Source organism: Salmo salar, chromosome 26, assembly GCF_965601325.2.
Source record: "Salmo salar chromosome 26, fSalSal1, whole genome shotgun sequence".
Lineage (NCBI taxonomy): Eukaryota > Metazoa > Chordata > Actinopteri > Salmoniformes > Salmonidae > Salmo > Salmo salar.
Window position 1 is genome coordinate 16,767,389 of NC_138316.1, and position 24,046 is coordinate 16,791,434.

Genomic DNA, 24,046 nt, shown 5'->3' on the forward strand with positions numbered 1-24,046 from the left:
TACCAACATGTAAGTCGCTCTGGATAAGAGCGTCTGCTAAATGACTTAAATGTAAATGTAAATGTAATGTTTCAAGCAGACGACCATAGTCCCTGTGCCCAAGAACACTAAGGTAACTTGCCTAAATGACTACCGACGCGTAGTACCCATGTCTGTAGCCATGAAGTGCTTTGAAAGGCTGGTCATGGCTCACATCAACACCATTATCCCAGAAACCCTAGACCCACTCCAATTTGCATACCTCCCCAACTGATCCACACTGCCCTTTCACACCTGGACAAAAGGAACACCTATGTGAGAATGCTATTCATTGACTACAGCTCAGCGTTCAACCCCATAGTGCCCTCAAAGCTCTTCACTAAGCTAAGGACCGTGTGGTGCAAGGACAACAACCTCTTCCCTCAACATGATCAAGACAAAGGGGATGATTGTGGACTACAGGAAAAGGAGGTCTGAGCACATCCCCATTCTCATCGACGGGGCTGTCATGGAGCAGGCTGAGAGCTTCAAGATCCTTGGCATTCACATCACCAACAAACTATCCTGGTCCAAGCACACCAAGACAGTTGTGAAGAGGGCATGACAAAATATATTCCCCCTTAGGAGACTGAAAAGATTTGGCATGGGTCCTCAGACCCTCAAAAGGTTCTATAGCTGCACCATCGAGAGCATCCTGACGGGTTGCTGCTCGGCCTCCGACCACAAGGCACTACAGAGTGTAGTGCGTACAGCCCAGTACATCATTGGGGACAAGCTTCCTGCCATCCAGGATCTCTATACCAGACGGTGTCAGAGGAAGGCCCTAAAATTTGTCAAAGACTCCAGCCACCCTAGTCATAGACTGTTCTCTCTGTTACCGCACGGCAAGCGGTACCGGAGTGCCAAGTCTAGGTCCAAGACGCTTCTAAACAGCTTCTACCCCCAAGCCATAAGACTCCTGAACATCTAACCAAATGACTAACATATTGTCACGTCCTGACCAGTAATAGGGGTTATTTGTTATTATAGGTTGGTCAGGACGTGGCAGGGGGTGTTTGTTTCATGTGGTTTGGGCTATGTATTTAGGTAGAGGGGTATTTGTTTTATATGGTTCGGGGTGTGTGTGTATGTAGAGGGGTGTTGGATTTATGTGTTCCAGGGTTTTTGGTTTATGTTCTTGTTTTTGTATTCTAGGGTTTCTATGTTGTGTATTTCTTTGTTGGCCTGGTGTGGCTCTCAATCAGGAAGAGCTGTACATCGTTGTTTCTGATTGAGAGTCATACTTAGGGAGCCTGTTTTCCACCTGTCCCTTTGTGGGAGATTGTTTTTTGCATTGCTGTTTTGTGTAGCCTGCGAAACTGTCTTACTGTTGTTTTTTTTCGTGTTCACCTATAAATAAAATAATGATGAGCACGCAACCCGCTCCGCCTTGGTCTAATCCCTTCGACTACCGTGACACATATATTACCTCGACTAACCGGTGCCCCCGCACACTGACTCTGTACGGGTACCCCCTTTATATAGCTTCGCTATTGTTATTTTACTGCTGCACTTTAATTATTTATTACTTTTATTTTATTTTAGATTTTTTCTTAAAACTGCATTGTCGGGTAAGGGCTCGTAAGTAAGCATTTCCCTGTAAGGTCTACACCTGTTGTATTCGGCGCATGTGAGAAATACAATTTGATTTGATTTGAGTATCATAAACCAATAGCATATATGGGTTTGGGGAGACACTGGTTACTCACTGATGGCAGCTGTGCCACTCCCAGGTGTGTCGGGGTCGGTTGGGCATGAAGTCAGCTGTCCCCTGGTTCTTAACCCTCTGTGGGAAGCGAAGCAGGACTCTGATGTCATAGTCTGTAGTCTCACCGCTGTAGGCAGTGCTGTGGGGAGACAAACGCAAAGTATGGAATAGCAATGAGTGAAGGAAGGTACAGATGGCTACAGAGAACTAGTCTCCCAAGGGTTGTCCCAGTGAGTTTCTGATACCTCAGGCTCACAATGTGTTCCTGCAACTAGACAGAATTGAGCGGGCCTGGAAAAGCTAGAGGGAAGGAATATGATAAATAAATAATTTACATTACAGTTTACTGTGATTAATCTCCATAGCCTACTGCACACCTTTTCAGTCTTGTAGCAAGGGAATCTTTTTAGTGGACAGGCATACACTGTGTAGAGAGGTCCAGTATGAACACATGTTTTAGAATTGTTATAATAATAACCTGCATTCCAAAGTAGCAGTAAAAATCTTTGTAATTCATCTTATGGCTGTTGTTGACATTGGAGTGTATTACACATTATACAAGGCCATCTGTCCATGATTGCTGATAACACAGACATAATATGAGAGGGCTTCGAGGAATGGCTGTGCTTGAGATGGGAAGGAGTGCAAACAGGAGAGCCAGTGGCACAACAAAGTTCATCGCCATCATTTAAATGCTCTGCAGCCTGGGCAATTGTACCGTACCCATCTAACCCTGGGGCCAAAGTCAGAGGCCCATTATGTGTGCTGCGACTGCAGACCAAACCACTCAGAGAACCATTTACTGACAGGCCAGGATAGATAGACAAGCTTTAGGCTGCGTTTACACAGGCAGCTCAAATCTTATCTTTTGCCCAATTATGGGCAAAAGATATGATCTGATTGGTCAAAAGACCAATTAGTGGCAACATATCCGAATTGTGTAAATGCAGCCTTAGTGACAGGCATAGGTGACCAGATTTTTGTTTATTGATGTTGCACTGTGAACTGGGTTCCAAACTTTATATACTGCAAATTAGATAAGGAGTAACTTTACTAAGCAGGTAGATAAAACAATCCGGTGCTGAGACATTAAATGAGAATATTCACCGATAGGCACATGGAATCTTTCAATCTGCTCTAACTGGAGGAGACTGATTGTCCATCGGCATGTGTATACTGGCTTACAAAAACTGGTGGTAATTTTTCATGCCATTAAAGTGTGCAGAGTGACTACTAACAACACTATGTGTGTTCTCCTCATCCAAAGCAAATACAGACACTTATTAAAACACTTGAAAGGTTGAAAATGGTCTCTTACCTTGCCAAGCATTTCTCCTCGGCAGCACAACGGAGAGAGTACATGTGAGCCCTCTGGATATACGTGGAGGCCTGCACATAGTTGGGATCAGGAACCAGGTCTGGCAAACCTAGAACAATACACTTGGCTCAACACATAGTATCCTTCAACAGCAATTGATTCAATCGTGTTAGTACCAGTATCTTGATGCCAATGTCAATGTTAACAGGTCTGCATCCTCCCTTGACAGAATATAGAGTATTGTTGTGGTGCACCGACCAGTGAGGTCATTCCTCAAATAAAACAGCACAGCTTTACACCCGTTTATCAGCTATATTTAATTCCCCTGCATCGTGTTATTGTAAGGACTTTGATACAGATGCAGTAGAAGGTCCTGCCTTAAATGACATGCAGCTTATAAAGCCTTCATAAACACTGCAAAGATGTGTTACAAATCATCTGTAACCGTATGTCAGGCTTTATCAATGGTTCATAAATGTGGCATAACTGTGTGACATAACCACCAATGTCAAATGTGACACAACCCACCATGTCAAATATGACATAAACCTGTGCTTTATAAAGGGTGGTAGAAGCACCGCTTAATAAAGGTCTTATAAATCATTAAATGGAGGCTTCAGAAAGCATTTATAACCCTGTCATGCATCTTAGTAGAGCATCACAACGGCAGGCTATTGGGTTTGATTCCCAGGACCACCCATACTTAAACATTTATTCACGCATGACTGTAAGTCGCTTTGGATAAAAGCGTCTGCTAAATGTTCTATATTAATTCACTAAAACATTTTTTGGATGGCCCAACCTCTTTCCCTCTTGGGTGCAGAGTCAACATTGGACCTGAACTCAACTTCCTCCAAAATGCTGTGCTGCAGAATGAAACACACTCTAATGTGCAGTCATGCACAGCAAAACACGTTGGTAGGGCCTTTTTCACACTTTTTTTAATAGAAAAACAACCAAATTGGATTTTCTGTGTTCACAACAATGCTGAAACCACATTAGGGGATGACTTTTGAGGTCTGGAAAAAATCAAAGAAACTAAGATTTTTGGGTGTTGTTGACCTTTAATTCAATGAGCATGCCCTGCACTGTTGTTTGGTTTGTGGGTTTTCTGTAGTGAAGTAAGCGCACATGTAATGTGATTCGGGCCCCATTGGAATTGGTTGAGTAAAAGGCCAGCAACACCGTATTATTCAGAGCCCCATGAAATGACACCATCTATACATTCTAGAGACCCTACTGAGTATTCCCTACAATACTAAGCCCATACGTATTCCATATACAGTGATTCGCATTGGGGGCATTTATTTAACCTTGGAACATATTTTAAAACCCAAATTTAATGCAAATGTCACTTAAATATGAAAAATATGAGTCATTTTTAACGTTTAGTCAGTTATTGTTCATTTATCAATAATGGTTATTGACACTTTTCTACTATTACGTTGGGCACTTTTCTTTTTTTTTAAATCAGAAATTCCGTGACACGGAAGTACTTTTTTAGTGTTGCCGACGAGACGCTGATCATGTGATGAGTTCAAATGCCCACTTGTGCTGCCACTGGACAGTGAAAAACAAGTAAGTTAACCTTTATATACTGTAATTTAAATGAGTTTGTAGTAGTTAATAAGTGTTGAGTTAGATTACATACTATAGCTACCTCAATTGTTATTTAAAATAATTTTGGTGACTTCACAGGATTTGCTAGCTAGCCGAAATGTAGCTAGCTAGCAGGCTCAGCAAAATACAAATCCCCCTAGATACAGCCGCGTCTCATAGTCACGTCATGATAGTAATATTACGAAGTGAATATAGTTTTCCATCTTCCTTCCCAGTTAGAGTTAATTAACATGAACATATTAGCATCTCCTGGCTTCCATGCATAGCATTGTCACGTCCTGACCAGTAAAATGGGTTATTTGTCATTGTAGTTTGGTCAGGGCGTGGCAGGGGGTGTTTGTTTTGTGTGTTTTGGGTTTAGGTTCCATGTTTTCTATTTCTATGTTTAAATCTAGTTTTCTATTTCTATGTTGGGTTTTTTGGTAGGAACTCCAATTAGAGGCAGCTGGTTGTCGTTGTCTCTAATTGGAGGCCATATTTAGTTGAGGTTTGTTTCACTTGTGTTTTGTGGGTATTATTTTCTGTATAGCCTGTGTGCCTTATGGAACTGTTTTTCGTCGTTTGTTTATTTTGTTTAAGTGTTATCTTTAAATAAATTAAGTATGAGCACAATACCCGCTGCGCCTTGGTCCTATCCTGACGACGCGTATGACAGAACCACCCATCAAAAAAGGACCAAGCAGCGGAAGAAGGAGCAGCAGGAGAAATATTTGGAGTCGTGGACATGGGAGGAGATTTTAGATGGGAACGGACCCTGGAGGCAGGCTGGGGAGTACTGGCGACCGAGGGAGGAACTGGAGGCAGCAAAGGCAGAGCGGCGCTACTATGAGGCGCTGTATAGGCCCAAAGGCAAGTGCGAGAGGCAGCCCCAAAATGTTTTTTTTTGGGGGGGGGCACATGGGAAGTTGGGCAGAGTCAGGGTGGAGTCCTGAGCCAACTCCCCGTGCTTACCGTGGGGAGCGGGTGACGAGGAGAGCACCGAGCGACGCAGAAATGCGCACGGTGTCGCCCATACGCACGCACAGTCCGGTGCGGCCAGTAGGGGCTCTGCAGCGTTGCCGGGCGAGAGTTGGCCGGCAGCCAGGGAGAAGTGTACCGGCGCAGCGAATCTGGCCACCAGTGCGTCTCCTCGGTCCAGCTTACCCTGCGCCTGCTCTACGCACGGCAGCCCTCACTCTCCAGCACAGCCCAGTTCGCCCTGTGCCAGCGCTCTGCCCCTGCCGGGCTACAGTGACCACTCAGCCAGGACGGGGTGTGCCAGCCCTGAGTTCCAGACCACCGGTGCGCCTCCACGGCCCAGTGTGCCCCGTGCCTGCTCTGCGCACCCAGTCTCCTGTAAGTCTCCCCAGTCCGGGGAGACCGGTCCCAACTCCACGCAGGAGGCCTCCAGCGACGCTCCTCAGCCCGGAGCCTCCAGCGACGCTCCTCAGCCCAGAGCCTCCAGCGACGCTCCTCAGCCCGGAGCATCCAGCGACGCTCCTCAGCCAGGAGCCTCCAGCGACACCTCTCAGCCTGGGGCCTCCAGCGACGCCTCTCAGCCCGGGGCCTCCAGCGACGCCTCTCAGCCCGGGGCCTCCAGCGACGCCTCTCAGCCGGGGGCCTCCAGTTACGCCTCTCAGCCCGGGGCCTCCAGCGATGCTCCTCAGCCAGGAGCCTCCAACGACGCTCCTCAGCCCGGAGCCTCCAGCGACGCTCCTCAGCCCGGAGCCTCCAGCGACGCTCCTCAGCCCGGAGCCTCCAGCGACGCTCCGCAACCCAGAGCCTCCAGCGATGCTCCTCAGCCAGGAGGCTCCAGCAACGCTTCCCAGTCAGAAGCCTCCAGTGATGCTCCTCAGCCCGGAGCCTCCAGCGACGCTCCTCAGCCCGGAGCCTCCAGCGACGCTCCTCAGCCCGGAGCCTCCAGCGACGCTCCTCAGCCCAAAGCCTCCAGCGACGCTCCTCAGCCAGGAGCCTCCAGCGACGCTTCCCAGTCAGAAGCCTGCAGCGATGCTCCTCAGCCAGGAGCCTCCAGCGACGCTCCTCAGCCAGGAGCCTCCAGCGACGCTCCTCAGCCCAAAGCCTCCAGCGACGCTCCTCAGCCAGGAGCCTCCAGCGACGCTTCCCAGTCAGAAGCCTGCAGCGATGCTCCTCAGCCAGGAGCCTCCAACGACGCTCCTCAGCCAGGAGCCTCCAACGACGCTCCTCAGCCCGGAGCCTCCAGCGACGCTCCTCAGCCCGGTGCCTCCAGCGACGATCCTCAGCCCGGCGCCTCCAGCGACGCTCCTCAGCCAGGAGCCTCCAGTGACGCTCCTCAGCCCGGGGCCTCCAGCGACGCTCCTCAGCCCGGAGCCTCCAGCGACGCTCCTCAGCCCGGAGCCTCCATCGACGCTCATCAGCCAGGAGGCTCCAGCGACGCTTCCCAGTCAGAAGCCTCCAGCGATGCTCCTCAGCCCGGAGCCTCCAGCGACGCTCCTCAGCCCGGCGCCTCCAGCGACGCTCCTCAGCCAGGAGCCTCCAGCGACGCTTCCCAGTCAGAAGCCTCCAGCGATGCTCCTCAGCCAGGAGCCTCCAGCGACGCTCCTCAGCCCGGCGCCTCCAGCGACGCTTCCCAGTCAGAAGCCTCCAGCGATGCTCCTCAGCCAGGAGCCTCCAACGACGCTCCTCAGCCTGGAGCCTCCAGCGACGCTCCTCAGCCCGGAGCCTCCAGCGACGCTCCGCAGCCCGGAGCCTCCAGCGACGCTCCTCAGCCCGGAGCCTCCATCGACGCTCATCAGCCAGGAGGCTCCAGCGACGCTTCCCAGCCCGGAGCCTCCAGCGACGCTCCTCAGCCCAAAGCCTTCAGCGACGCTCCTCAGCCAGGAGCCTCCAGCGACGCTTCCCAGTCAGAAGCCTGCAGCGATGCTCCTCAGCCAGGAGCCTCCAACGACGCTCCTCAGCCAGGAGCCTCCAACGACGCTCCACAGCCCGGAGCCTCCAGCGACGCTCCTCAGCCCGGTGCCTCCAGCGACGATCCTCAGCCCGGCGCCTCCAGCGACGCTCCTCAGCCAGGAGCCTCCAGTGACGCTCCTCAGCCCGGGGCCTCCAGCGACGCTCCTCAGCCCGGAGCCTCCAGCGACGCTCCTCAGCCCGGAGCCTCCATCGACGCTCATCAGCCAGGAGGCTCCAGCGACGCTTCCCAGTCAGAAGCCTCCAGCGATGCTCCTCAGCCCGGAGCCTCCAGCGACGCTCCTCAGCCCGGCGCCTCCAGCGACGCTCCTCAGCCAGGAGCCTCCAGCGACGCTTCCCAGTCAGAAGCCTCCAGCGATGCTCCTCAGCCAGGAGCCTCCAGCGACGCTCCTCAGCCCGGCGCCTCCAGCGACGCTTCCCAGTCAGAAGCCTCCAGCGATGCTCCTCAGCCAGGAGCCTCCAACGACGCTCCTCAGCCTGGAGCCTCCAGCGACGCTCCTCAGCCCGGAGCCTCCAGCGACGCTCCGCAGCCCGGAGCCTCCAGCGACGCTCCTCAGCCCGGAGCCTCCATCGACGCTCATCAGCCAGGAGGCTCCAGCGACGCTTCCCAGCCCGGAGCCTCCAGCGACGCTCCTCAGCCCAAAGCCTTCAGCGACGCTCCTCAGCCAGGAGCCTCCAGCGACGCTCCTCAGCCCGGAGCCTCCAGCGACGCTCCTCAGCCCGGAGCCTCCAGCGACGCTCCTCAGCCCGGAGCCTCCATCGATGCTCCTCAGCCAGGAGGCTCCAGCGACGCTTCCCAGTCAGAAGCCTCCAGCGATGCTCCTCAGCCCAGAGCCTCCAGCGACGCTCCTCAGCCCGGCGCCTCCAGCGACGCTCCTCAGCCAGGAGCCTCCAGCGACGCTTCCCAGTCAGAAGCCTCCAGCGATGCTCCTCAGCCAGGAGCCTCCAGCGACGCTCCTCAGCCCGGCGCCTCCAGCGACGCTTCCCAGTCAGAAGCCTCCAGCGATGCTCCTCAGCCAGGAGCCTCCAGCGACGCTCCTCAGCCCGGCGCCTCCAGTGACGCTCCTCAGCCCGGCGCCTCCAGCGACGCTCCTCAGCCCGGCGCCTCCAGCGACGCTCCTCAGCCCGGCGCCTCCAGCGACGCTCCTCAGCCAGGAGCCTCCAGTGACGCTCCTCAGCCCGGCGCCTCCAGCGACGCTCCTCAGCCCGGCGCCTCCAGCGACGCTCCTCAGCCCGGCGCCTCCAGCGACGCTCCGCAGCCTGGAGCCTCCAGCGACGTTCTCCAGCCTGGAGCCTCCAGCGACGCTCCTCAACCCGGAGCCTCCAGCGACGCTCTCAGCCCGGAGTCTCCAGCGACGCCTCTCAGCCCGGGGCCTCCAGCGACGCCTCTCAGTTCGGGGCCTCCAGCGACGCCTCTCAGCCCGGGGCCTCCAGCGACGCCTCTCAGCCCGGGGCCTCCAGCGACGCCTCTCAGCCCGAGGCCTCCAGCGACCCCTCTCAGCCCGAGGCCTCCAGCGACGCCTCTCAGCCCGGGGCCTCCAGCGACGCCTCTCAGCCCGGGGCCTCCAGCGACGCCTCTCAGCCGGGGGCCTCCAGTTACGCCTCTCAGCCCGGGGCCTCCAGCGACGCCTCTCAGCCGGGGGCCTCCAGCGACGCCTCTCAGCCCGGGGTCTCCAGCGATGCCGCACAGTCCAAAGTCTTCTGAACGGGAGCTACGCCCAGAGCCAGAGCCACCTCCGTAGTGGGAGGATTGGGAAGGGGGGGTGTAGCACAGCTCCCTTCCCTCCCTTCAAGTTTGGGGTCGTTTTTCTGGGGTTTTTGTTTTTGAGGTGCATTCGGGGTCTGCACCTTTGGGGGGGGGGGGGGGGGGGGGGGTGCTGTCACGTCCTGACCAGTAAAAGGGGTTATTTGTCATTGTAGTTTGGTCAGGGCGTGGCAGGGGGTGTTTGTTTTGTGTGTTTGTGTTTTTGGTTTAGGTTCTATGTTTTCTATTTCTATGTTTAAATCTAGTTTTCTATTTCTGTGTTGGGTTTTTTGGTAGGACCTCCAATTAGAAGCAGCTGGTTGTCGTTGTCTTTAATTGGAGGCCATATTTAGTTGAGGTTTGTTTCACTTGTGTTTTGTGGGTGGTTATTTTCTGTATAGCCTGTGTGCCTTATGGAACTGTTTTTCGTCGTTTGTTTAAGCGTTATCTTTAAATAAATTAAGTATGAGCACTATACCCGCTGCCCCTTTGTACTATCCTTACGACGCCTATGACAAGCATACAAGCCACTGATGCAGACCTTTAAAACATCTACATTTTAAAAAGTCAATAAATCCATTAAAGAATAGTATACACCATCACAATAAATCCATTATTTATTTTAGACAAATCTAAAGAAACATGATATGAAGAAAATGTAGTCTATTTCAGAAAAACAGAATTGCATATTCTGTGCTCTCCTTTATGTTAGGCCCTGATCTGGCTATGCCATATGGCTGTGGGCTACACTAGTTCCTCACTACATATCCGTCGCCAAACCCACTGGTCATCTATAAGTCTTTGCTAGGTAAAGCCCCGCCTTATCTCAGCTCACTGGTCACCATAACAACACCCACCCGTAGCATGCGCTCCAGCAGGTATATTGCACTGGTCATCCCCAAAGCCAACACTTCCTTTGGCCGGCTTTCCTTCCAGTTCTCTGCTGCCAATGACTGGAACAAATAGCAAAAATCTCTGAAGCTGGAGTCTTATATCTCCCTCTCTATCTTTAAGCATCAGCTGTCAGAGCAGCTTACCGATCACTGTACCTATACACAGCCAATCTGTAAATAACACACCCAACTACCTCATCCCCGTATTATTACTTACCCTCTTGCTCTTTTGCACCCCAGTATCTCTACTTGCACATCATCATCTGCACATCTATCACTCCGGTATTAATGCTAAATTGTAATTATTTTGCCTCTATGACCTATTTATTGCCTACCTCCCTACTCTTCTACATTTGCACACACTGTACATAGATTTGTATATTTTTATTTTCTTTTGTGTTATTGACTGTATATTTGTTTATATGTAACTCTGTGTTGTTGTTTTAGTTGCACTGCTTTGCTTTATCTTAGCCAGGTCGCAGTTGTAAAGGAGAACTTGTTCTCAACTGGCCTACCTGGTTAAATAAAGGTGAAATAAAAAAAATAATACATTTAGCAGACAAGATTTGCTTAGAATTCCATTGCATTATTTTATATTATTTTATAGTATGAAGAATACAGAACATAAAATAGAAAGGATATTTTCTCCAAATGATTTCTGAGGGAGTACACACACGGCTATTCAGTGTTGAGTGGTTAACAAATAAACAAGTCCTCCTATATGCTTAATTTAGAGTTAATTATGCAACTTTAGTTGTGATACAAACATTGGGCTACATGTTTGAATTATTTTTGTATTGTACTGTCACGTGCTCCATCGTCAGACGAAACAGAGAAATCATCGTCTGAGAAAGTGGACCAATACGCAGCGGGGTTATGTGTACTCATCTTCTCTATTTCTGGATAAAAAGGCAAACCGTAAACCAAAAACACGTAGACAAGAAAATAACAAAAACGAGGACGAACAGTTTCACAGGCTATATAATGACAACAGCAGCGCGAAATACAACTACCCCCAAAATACAAACAAAACTCATACCTATATATAGGACTCTCAATCAAAGGCAACTACAAACACCTGCCTCCAATTGAGAGTCCAACACCCAATTACCTAACATAGAAATACTAAACTAGAGATAACATAGAAATACAGAAAAACATAACCCAAAACCCGGAAATAATAAAACAAACACCCTTCTATTCAAACCACCACCCCGAACCAACCAAAACAAATACCCTCTGCCACGTCCTGACCAAACTACAATACAAATAATACCTAAATACTGATCAGGACGTGACATTACCCCTCCCTAAAGGTGCAGACCCCGGATGCACCTCAACAAAAAAATAAAAAAATAAACCCCTAACTAAAGGGAGGGAAGGGAGGGTGGCTGCCGTCAACGACGGCACCTGTGCTTCACCCCCCTTACCCAACCCACCTATACTGGAGGTGGCTTAGGTTCTGGCCTACTGTCCTCCAGACTGTAGGCAGAGTCTCTTGTCTCCGGACCGTAGGCAGACTCACTCAGTTCCGGGTCGTAGGCAGACTCATTCAGTTCTGGGCTGTAAGCAGACTCACACAATTCAAAGTTATTGTAAACTTCATTCTGATCCGGACCGCAGGCAGACTCACTCGGTTCCGGGTCGCGGGCAGACTCACTCGGTTCCGGGTCGCGGGCAGACTCACTCGGTTCCGGGTCGCGGGCAGACTCACTCGGTTCCGGGTCGCGGGCAGACTCACTCGGTTCCGGACAGTGGGCCGTCTCCCCTGGTTCCGGACAGTGGGCCGTCTCCCCTGGTTCCGGACAGTGGGCCGTCTCCCCTGGTTCCGGACAGTGGGTTGTCTCACCTGGTTCCGGACAGTGGGCCGTCTCACCTGGTGCCGGACAGTAGGCCGTCTCACCTGGTGCCGGACAGTGGGCCGTCTCACCTGGTGCCGGACAGTGGGCCGTCTCACCTGGTGCCGGACAGTGGGCCGTCTCACCTGGTGCCGGACACTCTGGACGAGGAACTGTTGCCGGACACTCTGGACGAGGCACTGTTGCCGGACACTCTGGACGAGGCACTGTTGCCGGACACTCTGGACGAGGCACTGTTGCCGGACACTCGGGCCTGGTCTGACGCACTGGAAGCCTGATGCGTGGGGCTGGTAGTGGAGGTACCAGCCTGGGGACACGCACCTCAGGGCTAATGCGGGGAGCAGGAACCGGCCGAGTTGGAGTGGGCTGACGCACTGGAAGCCTGACGCGTGGTGCTGGTACTGGACGTGCCAGCCTGGAGACACGCACCTCAAGGCTAGTGCGTGTGACGGGAAACACTGGACCGTAGAGGCGCACTGGCGGTCTCGAGCGCAGGACTGGCATCACCCCTACTGGCTGGATGCCCACTTTCCCCTGGCACATGCGGGGCGCTGGTACTGCGCATACCGGCCTGAAAATACCCGGCCTCGCCACAGCACCCATCACCCCGAAGCACGGGACCTGTCCAGTCATATGTCGCCCAAAAACGTTATGGGGATTTGGCCTGGGGCTCAATCCTCGCCCAGCCAAACTACCCGTGTGCCCCCCCCAAAAAAATATTGGGGCTGCCTCTCGGGCTCCCTTCCCAGCCATGTTCCCCGGTCCTCACTAGACTTCCTCCATGGACCCTCTCCGGCCAGAATCTGCTCCCAAGTCCATTTCTCCCGTTGGTCCAACTCAAATTCACGTCGCTCCTTTCTCCGCTGCTTGGTCTTTTTGTGGTGGGTAGTTCTGTCATGTTCTCCGTCGTCAGACGAAACAGAGAAATCATCGTCTGAGAAAGTGGACCAATATGCAGCGGGGTTATGTGTACTCATGTTCTTTATTTCTGGATAAGAAGGCAAACCGTAAACCAAAAACACGTAGACAAGAAAATAACAAAAACGAGGATGAACAGTTTCACAGGCTATAATGACAACAGCAGTGCGAAATACAACTACCCACAAAATACAAACAAAACTCATACCTATATATAGGACTCTCAATCAAAGGCAACTACAAACACCTGCCTCCAATTGAGAGTCCAACACCCAATTACCTAACATAGAAATACTAAACTAGAGACAACATAGAAATACAGAAAAACATAACCCAAAACCCGGAAATAATAAAACAAACACCCTTCTAATCAAACCACCACCCCGAACCAACCAAAACAAATACCCTCTGCCACGTCCTGACCAAACTACAATACAAATAATACCTAAATACTGATCAGGACGTGACATGTACCCCATTTTTTTCCACCAATTTCAATCTTGTCTCATCGCTGCAACTCCCCAACGGGCTCGGGAGGCAAAGGTCGAGTCATGCGTCCTCTGAAACTTGACCCGCCAAACCACACATCCTAACACCCACCCGCACCAATGTGTCGGAGAGAACACTGTTCAACTGACGACAAGGTCAGCCTGCAAGCACCCGACCCACACAAGGAGTCGCTAGAGCACAATGAGCCAAGTAAAGCCCCCCTGGCCAAATTCTCCCCTAACCCGGTCGACACTGGGCCAATTGTGGACCGCCCTATGGGACTCCCATCACAGCCGGTTGTGATACAGCCTGGGATCGAACCTGGTTCTGTAGTGACACCTGTAGCGATGCAGTGCCTTAGACCGCTGCACCACTCAGGAGGCCTATATGTTTAGATTTTTAATACATTCTAAGAGTGCATGATGCGACTCTAATGATTATTTGAAAAAAGTTGCATGAATGGCATGAGCTCTAGTTTGTTTCTTGCACAGGCTGCATACACCTCATCAGTCTCTCATTCACAATTTGACAAGCACTTGATAATGCCTCAAATTTCCCCCTAAAAAAAATCCATGCCTTCTTCGGCCAGCGGCCGTTGTGCCCTTGGGCTGAATATAATAATTATAATTCCCATCACCCGGCTGCGTGCTCCGAAGCTCCTCTCACTTCCATGGCTCTCTCAGATATCTTAATTCTTATTAACCAATGCCCGTCACGTGATCTGTTTCTTCCCCCAGGCATCTCAGCACCTATAGGCTACAAGTGAAGAGAGACACATTGGGGACGCAACTGCGCGTCCTTCTTATCGAATTCTGAGGCGCATATTGAAGATATTGGAATAACTGTACATACACATTTACTTTTCGTCAGCCAACAAGATGAGTAGGCCTAACGAACAGCAAAGCACTAGCCTATGTCAATATTCTATCCCCCATAGTATAAAAGTTGACCTATTCTATTGGTCAACTTGTCCTTATGTGCGAGAAATAAAAATGTCAAACATAGTCTGGGACAGTTGTGGGATGCGATAGATCGATATTAATACAACCACTTGCATCATATATTTTTTTTAAGTAAATGTAGTTTACTGTAGCTTACAATGTTGATAAACTATTAGACCATTTTTTCACATTATAAGCGCAGCAATGTGCACATGGCAGTAGGCTATAGGCACGAATGTTCCAAACTGTTATCAAAATTAGCAGGAAAAACACCATTCTCAAAAGTGACCGCAAATGTGATTATGCACGTAATTCTTTATTATGAAGGTGCATTTTTATGGTGAAAAGTATCTTCCCCAAACTTGAAACTCACGCGCTGCCTATGTATGCCAGTTAGGCTCTACACCGGTTGTAAAACGGATTAATGTGCTTCATTTTAAGAAGTCATTTGGCTACTTTAGTTGTGATTCAAACCTTATGATACAAAACATATAGGCCTATGGGCTAGGCTACATGACGTGTGCGACTATGATTTTAGAGGGTAAATCAGTTTAGTATTGCAGATAGATTGTGGCTTCCATCAAAGTAATTGTCTGCGTCATTTCCATTCCCCCATATATATTTTTGTAAATATACACCACCGTTCAAATGTTTGGGGGCACATTTTTGGTCCATTAAAATAACATCAAATTGATCAGAAGTACAGTGTAGTTGTATGTTGTAAGTGACTATTGTAGCTGAAAACGGCAGATTTTTAATGGAATAGTTTAGTTTGAGAAACAGATGCCTCACAAGTCCTCAACTGGTAGCCTCCTTAAATAGTACCCGCAAAACACCAGTTTCAACGTCAACAGTGAAGAGGCGACACCGGGATGCTGGTCTTCCTCTGTCCAGTGTCTTTGTTCTTTTGCCCACCTTAATCTTTGTGCCGCCAAGTTACATATGGCGGCACATTCAGATAGGTGGAAATAAGGGTCCTGTGGTCAGTTGTCAGGAATCACTAATTACAGTACATTCCAGATGATAATCTTAGCAGAATTAGTACTCCCTCCCTATAGGTCACTACAGATTCTGATCTTAGTGTATAGAAAAAAGATAATCATGCCAAGAAAAATAAAATGAGTATACATGAATGAGTCAATCATTCTTTTAAAAATTCTTCCCCTCGAACCTGAATGTGAAAGTGAAAACATGGTTGGTACACACAGGGAGAAATTATGGTAAGACGCTGGGGCTTTCCTAATATGATGTGATGTTTCATGACACTAATCCTAATATGAACTTGTCATTCCATGTTAACCTTTGGCATGAAAAATACATTCAGACTATTCATATCTGGAGGGGATAATGCTAAGCATTAGAACATCGACTTCACCAGAATACTAGACTTACAATTATGTTCTACTACAGTATCCAAAGTTTATATTTCATATTTGTTGTAGGCTCCTAGTAATCAAACATTTTAAGATCTTTCACATTTATGCAAGAAAATGTGAGAGATGGAGGGATAGAGAGAGAGAGAGAGAGAGAGAGAGAGAGAGAGAGAGAGAGAGAGAGAGAGAGAGAGAGAGAGAGAGAGAGAGAGAGAGAGAGAGAGAGAGACAGAGAAACACGCTAAGGTAAAACAACAATGATCTCACACCCCGCTGTTCCTAAACTGGGCCAGTGACTGACTCTGTCAGAGAAACAGAAGAATAAATAAAAAAGCAGGCCTGAGTTGTCAGAGCTAATGTGTGTCCCATTTCCAGTAAAGGGCATGCCAGAAAGGGTCACTGGGATACCTTAACACCACCCCCTTCCCTCCCCCTTTACATCAACCTCAAAGGCCAGACATCCACTTAAATGTGAACCAGTTGGAGCAACATAAAGTCAATCCCAAGTTTTGACCTCTGGTAGCATAAAAAAAACTACCATCTGCTTCATTTTGGTTCCAGTAAAATTGACAAAACAGTAAAACAACTGAAGGCATATGGGGATATGATATTTAGCGTTGTGCTTTTCTATTCCCACTCTGTCGTTACTGTTGTTTACAGCAGGCCTTGGATACAATTTGTTTATAGGAATTCTACAGAGAAAGCTTCCTATCTCCTCTGCCTGTTTAACGTCCAGGTGTGCCTTCCCCAGTTTAGACACAGGTTCAAGTGAGGGTTCTGTCTTTCCAAGCACTGTGTACACATCCTATTTGTCATCTCTCTCTGAAGCAGACTTACAGGCCACGGGAAGCTTCCTGGGGCAGACCATGTAAACACTGTAAGGCCTGTGTGAAATGCAGAGGTTTTCCATCCAGCAGCGGATTCTTCTCCCTCTTCTTTCGGCAAGGCCTTTGTTCTCTGGCCCCCTAATCTCCGGAAACTGGAAATTGGGTATTTTTCAGAGGGATAAAGTGTGTCTGAACCAAAAGCTGATCCTCCCTCGAAAGCATTTGACAAGGCTACATACTGTATCATATTCTAAATGGGGCACTAGAGAAAATATGTTGGATTTTGCCATTTCTTTAATAATGTCTTTCCCTGAAAGTGTACAATACACAACATGCAAACTCATCCCTTTTACTAAGTCAATGGCATGTCATTTCTTTTTGAGAACAACTCTTTCATTATAGTGGGTGCATGTGAGAATATGTGAGAGCTTAAGAGTGGTGAGAGAATAGAGTGCAATACAAATATTGCACTATATAATAGTTTGTGATGGTTGCAGTCACAGCACTATGTGAACAAGACAAGTCCGAGCCTATTGCAACACACCAACACAGGTTCTTTCCACCACCTAATTTTATCTTGTTCCCATTAACCTGTTTGGGATAGGGGGCAGTATTTTCACGGCCGGATAAAAAACATACCCGATTTAATCTGGTTACTACTCCTGCCCAGAAACTAGAATATGCATATAATTATTGGCATTGAATAGAAAACACTCTAAAGTTTCTAAAACTGTTTGAGTGGTGTCTGTGAGTATAACAGAACTCATATGGCAGGCCAAAACCTGAGAAGATTCTATACAGGACCCTGTCTGACAATTGTTTCTACTTCTAGGGCATCTCTATCAAAAATACAGCATCTCTGCTGTAACGTGACATTTTCTAAGGCTTTCATTGGCTCTCAGAAGGCGCCAGAAAGTTGAATGAGAGCTCTCCAGTCTCTGGGCGAAAAACAGCAGGGGTTTTTGTGAGTGGTCTTTCTGGGAACAATGACACTGGTGCGCGCGTGCACGAGACGACTCCATTTTTTCTTTCAGTGTTTGAACGAATACAACGTTGCGCGGTTGGAATATTATCGCTATTTTACGAGAAAAATTGCATAAAAATGTATTTTAAACAGCGTTTGACATGCTTCGAAGTACGGTAATGGAATATTTTGAAATTGTTTGTCACGAAACGCGCCGGCGCGTCACCCTTCGGATAGTGACTTGAACGCACGAACAAAACGGAGCTATTTGGATATAACAATGGATTATTTCGAACCAAAACAACATTTGTTGTTGAAGTAGAAGTCCTGGGAGTGCATTCTGACGAAGAACAGCAAAGGTAATCCAATTTTTCTTATAGTAAATCTGAGTTTGGTGAGGGCCAAACTTGGTGGGTGTCAAATTAGCTAGCCGTGATGGCTGGGCTATCTACTCAGAATATTGCAAAATGTGCTTTCCCCCGAAAAGCTATTTTAAAATCTGACACCGCGATTGCATAAAGGGGTTCTGTATCTATAATTCTTAAAATAATTGTTATGTATTTTGTGAACGTTAATCGTGAGTAATTTAGTAAATTCACCGGAAGTTCGCGGTGCATATGCTAGTTCTGAACAAAACATGCTAATGTAAAAAGCTGTTTTTTGATATAAATATGAACTTGATTGAACAAAACATGCATGTATTGTATAACATAATGTCCTAGGAGTGTCATCTGGTGAAGATCATCAAAGGTTAGTGCTGCATTTAGCTGTGGTTTTGGTTTTTGTGACATATATGCATGCTTGGAAAATGGCTGTGTGATTATTTTTGGGAGGGTACTCTCCTGACATAATCTAATGTTTTGCTTTCGTTGTAAAGCCTTTTTGAAATCGGACAATGTGGTTAGATAAAGGAGAGTCTTATCTTTCAAATGGTGTAAAATAGTCATATGTTTGAGAAATTGAAATTATAGCATTTTTAAGGTTTTTCGTATTTCGCGCCATGCGCTACCATTGGATATTGGCGGAACGTCTGTCCATATTAAGGCCATTTGGCAATAAACAAGACAAGACAAGTTACTACTTATCCTGTTATGGCTAGGGGGCAGTATTTTCACGGCCGGATAAAAAATGTACCCGATTTAATAATCTGATTATTACTCCTGCCCAGAAACTAGAATATGCATAGAATTATTAGCTTTGGATAGAAAACACTCCAAAGTTTCTAGAACTGTTTGAATGGTGTCTGTGAGTATAACAGAACTCATTTGGCAGGCCAAAACCTGAGAAGATTCCATGCAAGAAGTGCCCTGTCTGACGATTTCTTGGCCTTCTTGATTGTCTCTATCCAATACAGGGGATCTCTGCTGTTACGTGACACTTCCTACGGCTCCCATGGGCTCTCAGAAGGCGGCAAAAAGCTGAATCGTGGCATTGCAGGCTCTGGCTGAAAAACATTAGCGCGTTTGGATAGTGGCTGGTCACAGTACTGTGAGACTCAGGCTCGTGCACGAGTTGACTCCATGTTTTATCTTTGAACGAAAACCACCACTCCCGGTCGGAATATTATCGTTTTTTTTACGAGAAAAATTGCATAAAAATAGATTTTAAACAGCGGTTGACATGCTTCGAAGTACGGTAATGGAATATTTAGAATTTGTTTGTCACGAAATGCGTCGTGCGCGTGACCCTTCGTCACCCTTGGATAGTGTCTTGAACGCACGAACAAAACGCCGCTATTTGGATATAACAATGGATTATTTTGAACCAAACCAACATTTGTTATTGAAGTAGCAGTCCTGGGAGTGCATTCTGACGAAGAACACCAAAGGTAATCAAACTTTTCTAATAGTAAATCGGAGTCTGGTGAAGGCTAAACTTGCTGGGTGTCTAAATAGCTAGCCCTGTGATGCCGGGCTATGTACTCAGAATATTGCAAAATGTGCTTTCACCGAAAAGCTATTTTAAAATCGGACACCTCGATTGCACAAAGGAGTTCTGTATCTATAATTCTTAAAATAATTGTTATGTTTTTTGTGAACGTTTATCGTGAGTAATTTAGTAAATTCACCGGAAGTGTTCAGTGGGAATGCTAGTTCTGAACGTCACATGCTAATGTAAAAAGCTGGTTTTTGATATAAATATGAACTTGATTGAACAAAACATACATGTATTGTATAACATAATGTCCTAGGGTTGTCATCTGATGAAGATCATCAAAGGTTAGTGCTGCATTTAGCTGTGGTTTTGTTTTTTGTGACATTATATGCTAGCTTGAAAAATGGGTGTCTGATTATTTCTGGCTGGGTACTCTGCTGACATAATCTAATGTTTTGCTTTCGCTGTAAAGCCTTTTTGAAATCGGACAGTGTGGTTAGATAAAGGAGAGTCTTGTCTTTAAAATGCTGTAAAATAGTCATATGTTTGAAAAATTTAAGTTTTTGTATTTTTGAGGAATTTGTAATTCGCGCCACGCCTATCATTGGATATTGGAGCAGGTGTTCCGCTAGCGGAACGTCTAGATGTAAGAGGTAACTCTATTGATAACTCAATACAGTAACACTTCCCACTGAGCAAAAACTAGTTGAATCGACGTTGTTTCACATTGGTTAACAACTCAACCAAATATAAATCAAAACTAGACATTGAACTGATGTCTGTGCCCAGTGGAATTATTTGGATAGTCCATATGTAGATGCTCTACAGACTATCTACAGACTATCACTAACATTTCAACTAACTATCTACTAACCCTAACCCTAATCCTAAACTTAACCCTTACCCTAACCCTAACCCTAAACTTAACCCTTACCCTAACCCTAGCCCTTGCCCTAATGTTGCTTATCAACAGATAGTTTGTTGATGGTATGACCATCCGTAGAGCATCTACAGATGGACTAGCCAGACTATCCAAATAAAATGTGACCCTCAATACTTCTGTATCCAATCTCTCTTTGATTTGTGTCCTTGTATTCATTTGAGTGGGAACAAAGCGAACCGGTCTCCACATTTGAAGGTATGTCAGTTAAATTGGAATCCCTTGCAGCCTGCCTTTGCTTCTATTGACTGTCAGCCCATTGGAAGAACTTCCATCACATTGATTAAATGGCGTGTGAGAAAGCTGAGGCATCTGCACACATGTTGGCTGCTTCTAGGACAGAGAAGAATGCTTCCACATTCCTATGTCTTAATGAGTGAGACTGAGTTAGGAACTGAAGCACATGGCACATTAAAGAGCCTGATGCACAGCCAGTCCAGGCAGAGGAATAGAGATATGTGTAAGTCAATCTTCCATGCTCCTAACGAGAGGAGAGGATCCCATCTGATGTCCCACCCCCTCAGGCCGTGGAGGCTCCTAGCAGCTAGAACAGAGAAAACGCCCACACACGTGTTGGCAATTGCGTCACTTTTCGCCACACGGCTTCAGTTACTCTAAATAAATGTTTTCCACATTGCCAACTTTGGGTTCCAATAATAAAGTCGGTGTCCACCCCCTACCCTCACCCTACTCACTAACCCAGCCCTGTGATTGGCTCTCAGAACAGAGTCTATCAATTACCCATGGTTTTCAAGAAATTGTGTGTTTTTAATTACGAAACGAGTCCTGGGCCTTTTGGCTGGGCCGCTGCATGTCTAAAAGCAGCTCATTGATGCTCCCTCCCTCTTCACCCCAGCTCATACTAAATATTTGTTTGATATCCTGAGGCAATGGACCCCATGTGTTACAGGGGCTCTCTCTCTCTCTCTCTCTCTCTCACAGGCAGACCCCCCCCCCCTCTAACCCAGCCCCAACACCGAGGTCCTCTATTCCCAAGTTCTGCATCCAGGTCTCCCCAGGAGCCAAGCCATTTTCAAGCTATGATACAGTGAGCCCTGTGTGTGCGCTCATCACATTGGCAGGCCTTTCTCAACACCTGGTTTCAATAACCCCTGTGAGTGAGTGGGAAAAGATGAATCGTCCTTCAGTACAGTTTGCTTTTGTTTGGCAAATTGGAATTGAAAGACTTGAGTGTTTTGGGCCTGAGAGATGTGAAACGAAAGACCTCTAGAAAACAGTGTACTTCTCCAGCTGCAGAGGCACATAGCTGGAGAGACAGGTGGTAAGGTTTCTGCTCCCCCTGGGCTCACACTGTCCACCGCTGTCAGGAAATAGCAGAGGAGCAGAGGAAAGGAGCCACATTCCCTTCTTGTTTTCTCTCCTTCAACTGAGGAAAAACTTGGATGTGACCCCACAAGTGCATCATCCACTTCACATGTGTACTACCATGAGGCTCTGGTGGTTCCTTTGTGGTTTGCATGACTGTCTTGTACTGCTCACATCAAATAGTCTATAAAGTTGACTAAATAGAAGATGACAAATCTCTCTAGTTTCTTTAGGACCACATACAGATAAACTTTCATACTCTCAAAACGAAGTAATGTACATTCTAATGATTTAAAACATCTGGTTGGACAGTGGACAAAGAGCTGGCTTTGTTATAGGACATAAGACGTTGAACTAAATGACTTTGTGCATGTACATTGCGCATACCTCTCTGTTCCGGCCGGTAGACACTCCCGACGTTGACGCTGGGGTTCTCTACGGCCGTGTTGGGGTTTCTTCCTGGCACCACAGGCTGGAGGAAAGGAGGCTGTGGCTGCACCTGGGGCCTACCGAACGGGGGGAACTGCTCGTACTGGGGGCTTCGTACTGGAGGCTGAGCGCCACCCACTGTCCTATCTGGGACAGCGGGCACTGCGTCGGCAGGGGCAGCAGCAGGATCCTCTCCTCCATTGTAGAGGCTGTGTGTGTATCTGCGGTCCAGGCCATCTGAGAAGGGTGGCTGGGCAGCCCGTGCTGGCACAGCAGGCACGGCAGGTACGGCAGGGTTGGGCCCGTAGCCATAGGACTGGTAGTAACGGTAGCCATCCTCACCATAGTCCTGCGGGGAGCGTGGAACCACAGGTGCCAGACCAGCACCAGTTCCATACCCGACTCCAGTGTATCCTCCACCGACACCAACATATCCTCCACCACCAGCACCATAGCCTCCACCTGTGGCCCTCTGGAAGGGTGGCTCTGCGTAGCCTCGACCTGCTCCCTCCACCACACTGGGATCATAGGGCAGGGGGTAGGGCTGCTGAGGGAAGGGGAACTGCGGGTAGGGTTGGACAGGGATGTTGTAGGAAGATGAGAAGGATGACGAGGACGACGAAGAGGACCCAGTGGATGGCCTGAAGCGGGGGTTGGTGGAGCCTGTCCCCACTGAGCCCTGGCGCCAGTTGTCGGGCACCTGTCCGAAGCCAAATGGATGTCTGGCCTGTCCTCTCACGGTCTCCGAGCCTCCCCTGGAGGGGGCCTGCCTGCGTACGTTCCCTCCTTGTGGTCTGCGGGGGGTTCGGGGGCGAGAGTCAGCCACCACCACTCTGTGACTTCTCTCCTGGTCCTGTGCTCTAGCAGGGACGTACTCAGCTCCACTGTTGAGGAGGCTGAACCTCCGGCCGTTGTTCTCCCACTGGATCATTTGTCTCCAGGGGGTGGCAGCGCCATCCTGCCCCACAGCCTGGTCCTGGGCCTGGGCCCATCCAAAGCCCAGTAGTACACACACCAAGCTCTTCACAACAAGAGGCAGCATCATCATGACACTAAACACACCTCAACTCACCACCACACAGATAAAACAACCAACAGCCGCTCAAACACGACCAGCCACCTGTAGCCTGTGTCAACACAGCATGAATCCTCTTCTAGGGGTATGGAGCAGCACGTGGTGGGAGTGTGGAGAGGATAGCAGGAGGATATGCCAGTGGTTCTGTCCATTCGCTGCTCCTTACAGCTGGCTAGAGAGGCTGAGGATCAGTCTGTGTCCAGGAGTAGTCATATCCGGGAGGGGGGAGTGGGCTTCAGAGGCCCCGCTGGTGGTGCTAGTGTCTGTTAGTGCTGTGAGAGAATGCCCTGTCTTCCTGGCTGTCTAGCTGCGCTGTGACTGTCAGTTGACTGAGCATTGCTCTCACTCAGCCTTCTGGAGAGGAGTGCCTGCCTGTGTGCCTCGACTGCAGCCTTCTATTTGCTTCTCTGATTGCTTACAATGGGCTGTGAAAAAAAGCACTCAACTTTTTTTTTTTAAGGAGAGGTCCCACATGGCCCTAGTGCTAGAGCGGTTTCCTGGACTGACTGCTGGAGCCAGGACTCACTCTGTAAGGCTTCCAGAGTCAACATCACCATCTGCAAAGGCATTCGGATTTATATCGCGGCTCACTTTCCATTGCCCAAATTCTTTTATCATCCTCAACAAGCAGAGATGCGTTGAACATGGCCTGCATTCACCCACACAGGTGTCTAGCAAACCCTTTAACCTCATAACTACGTACAGATGGGAAATAACTCGTACCAAAAATAACTTTAGAAAGTAATTGGTAACAGTCTTCCTCACTCAGATCAGTTACAATGAGCAACAGGTTCCTTTAAACTG

At 48.5% G+C, this 24,046-nt stretch overlaps 1 protein-coding gene across 1 annotated transcript in view; it reads right to left on the reverse strand.

The window, feature by feature from the left end:
* The window catches only part of LOC106587234 (lysyl oxidase homolog 1), a 36,057-nt gene extending 12,413 nt beyond the window's left edge, over positions 1-23,644 (reverse strand). Inside the window, exons 1-3 of the mRNA XM_014175431.3 lie at positions 22,126-23,644; positions 3,045-3,153; positions 1,728-1,865 (exon numbers count right to left, since the gene is read on the reverse strand). Of these exons, the coding sequence (XP_014030906.1) occupies positions 1,728-1,865; positions 3,045-3,153; positions 22,126-23,215 (1,337 nt within the window). The 5' untranslated portion in view covers positions 23,216-23,644. The remainder of the gene's footprint in view (positions 1-1,727; positions 1,866-3,044; positions 3,154-22,125) is intronic.
* Positions 23,645-24,046: the final 402 nt, after the last annotated feature.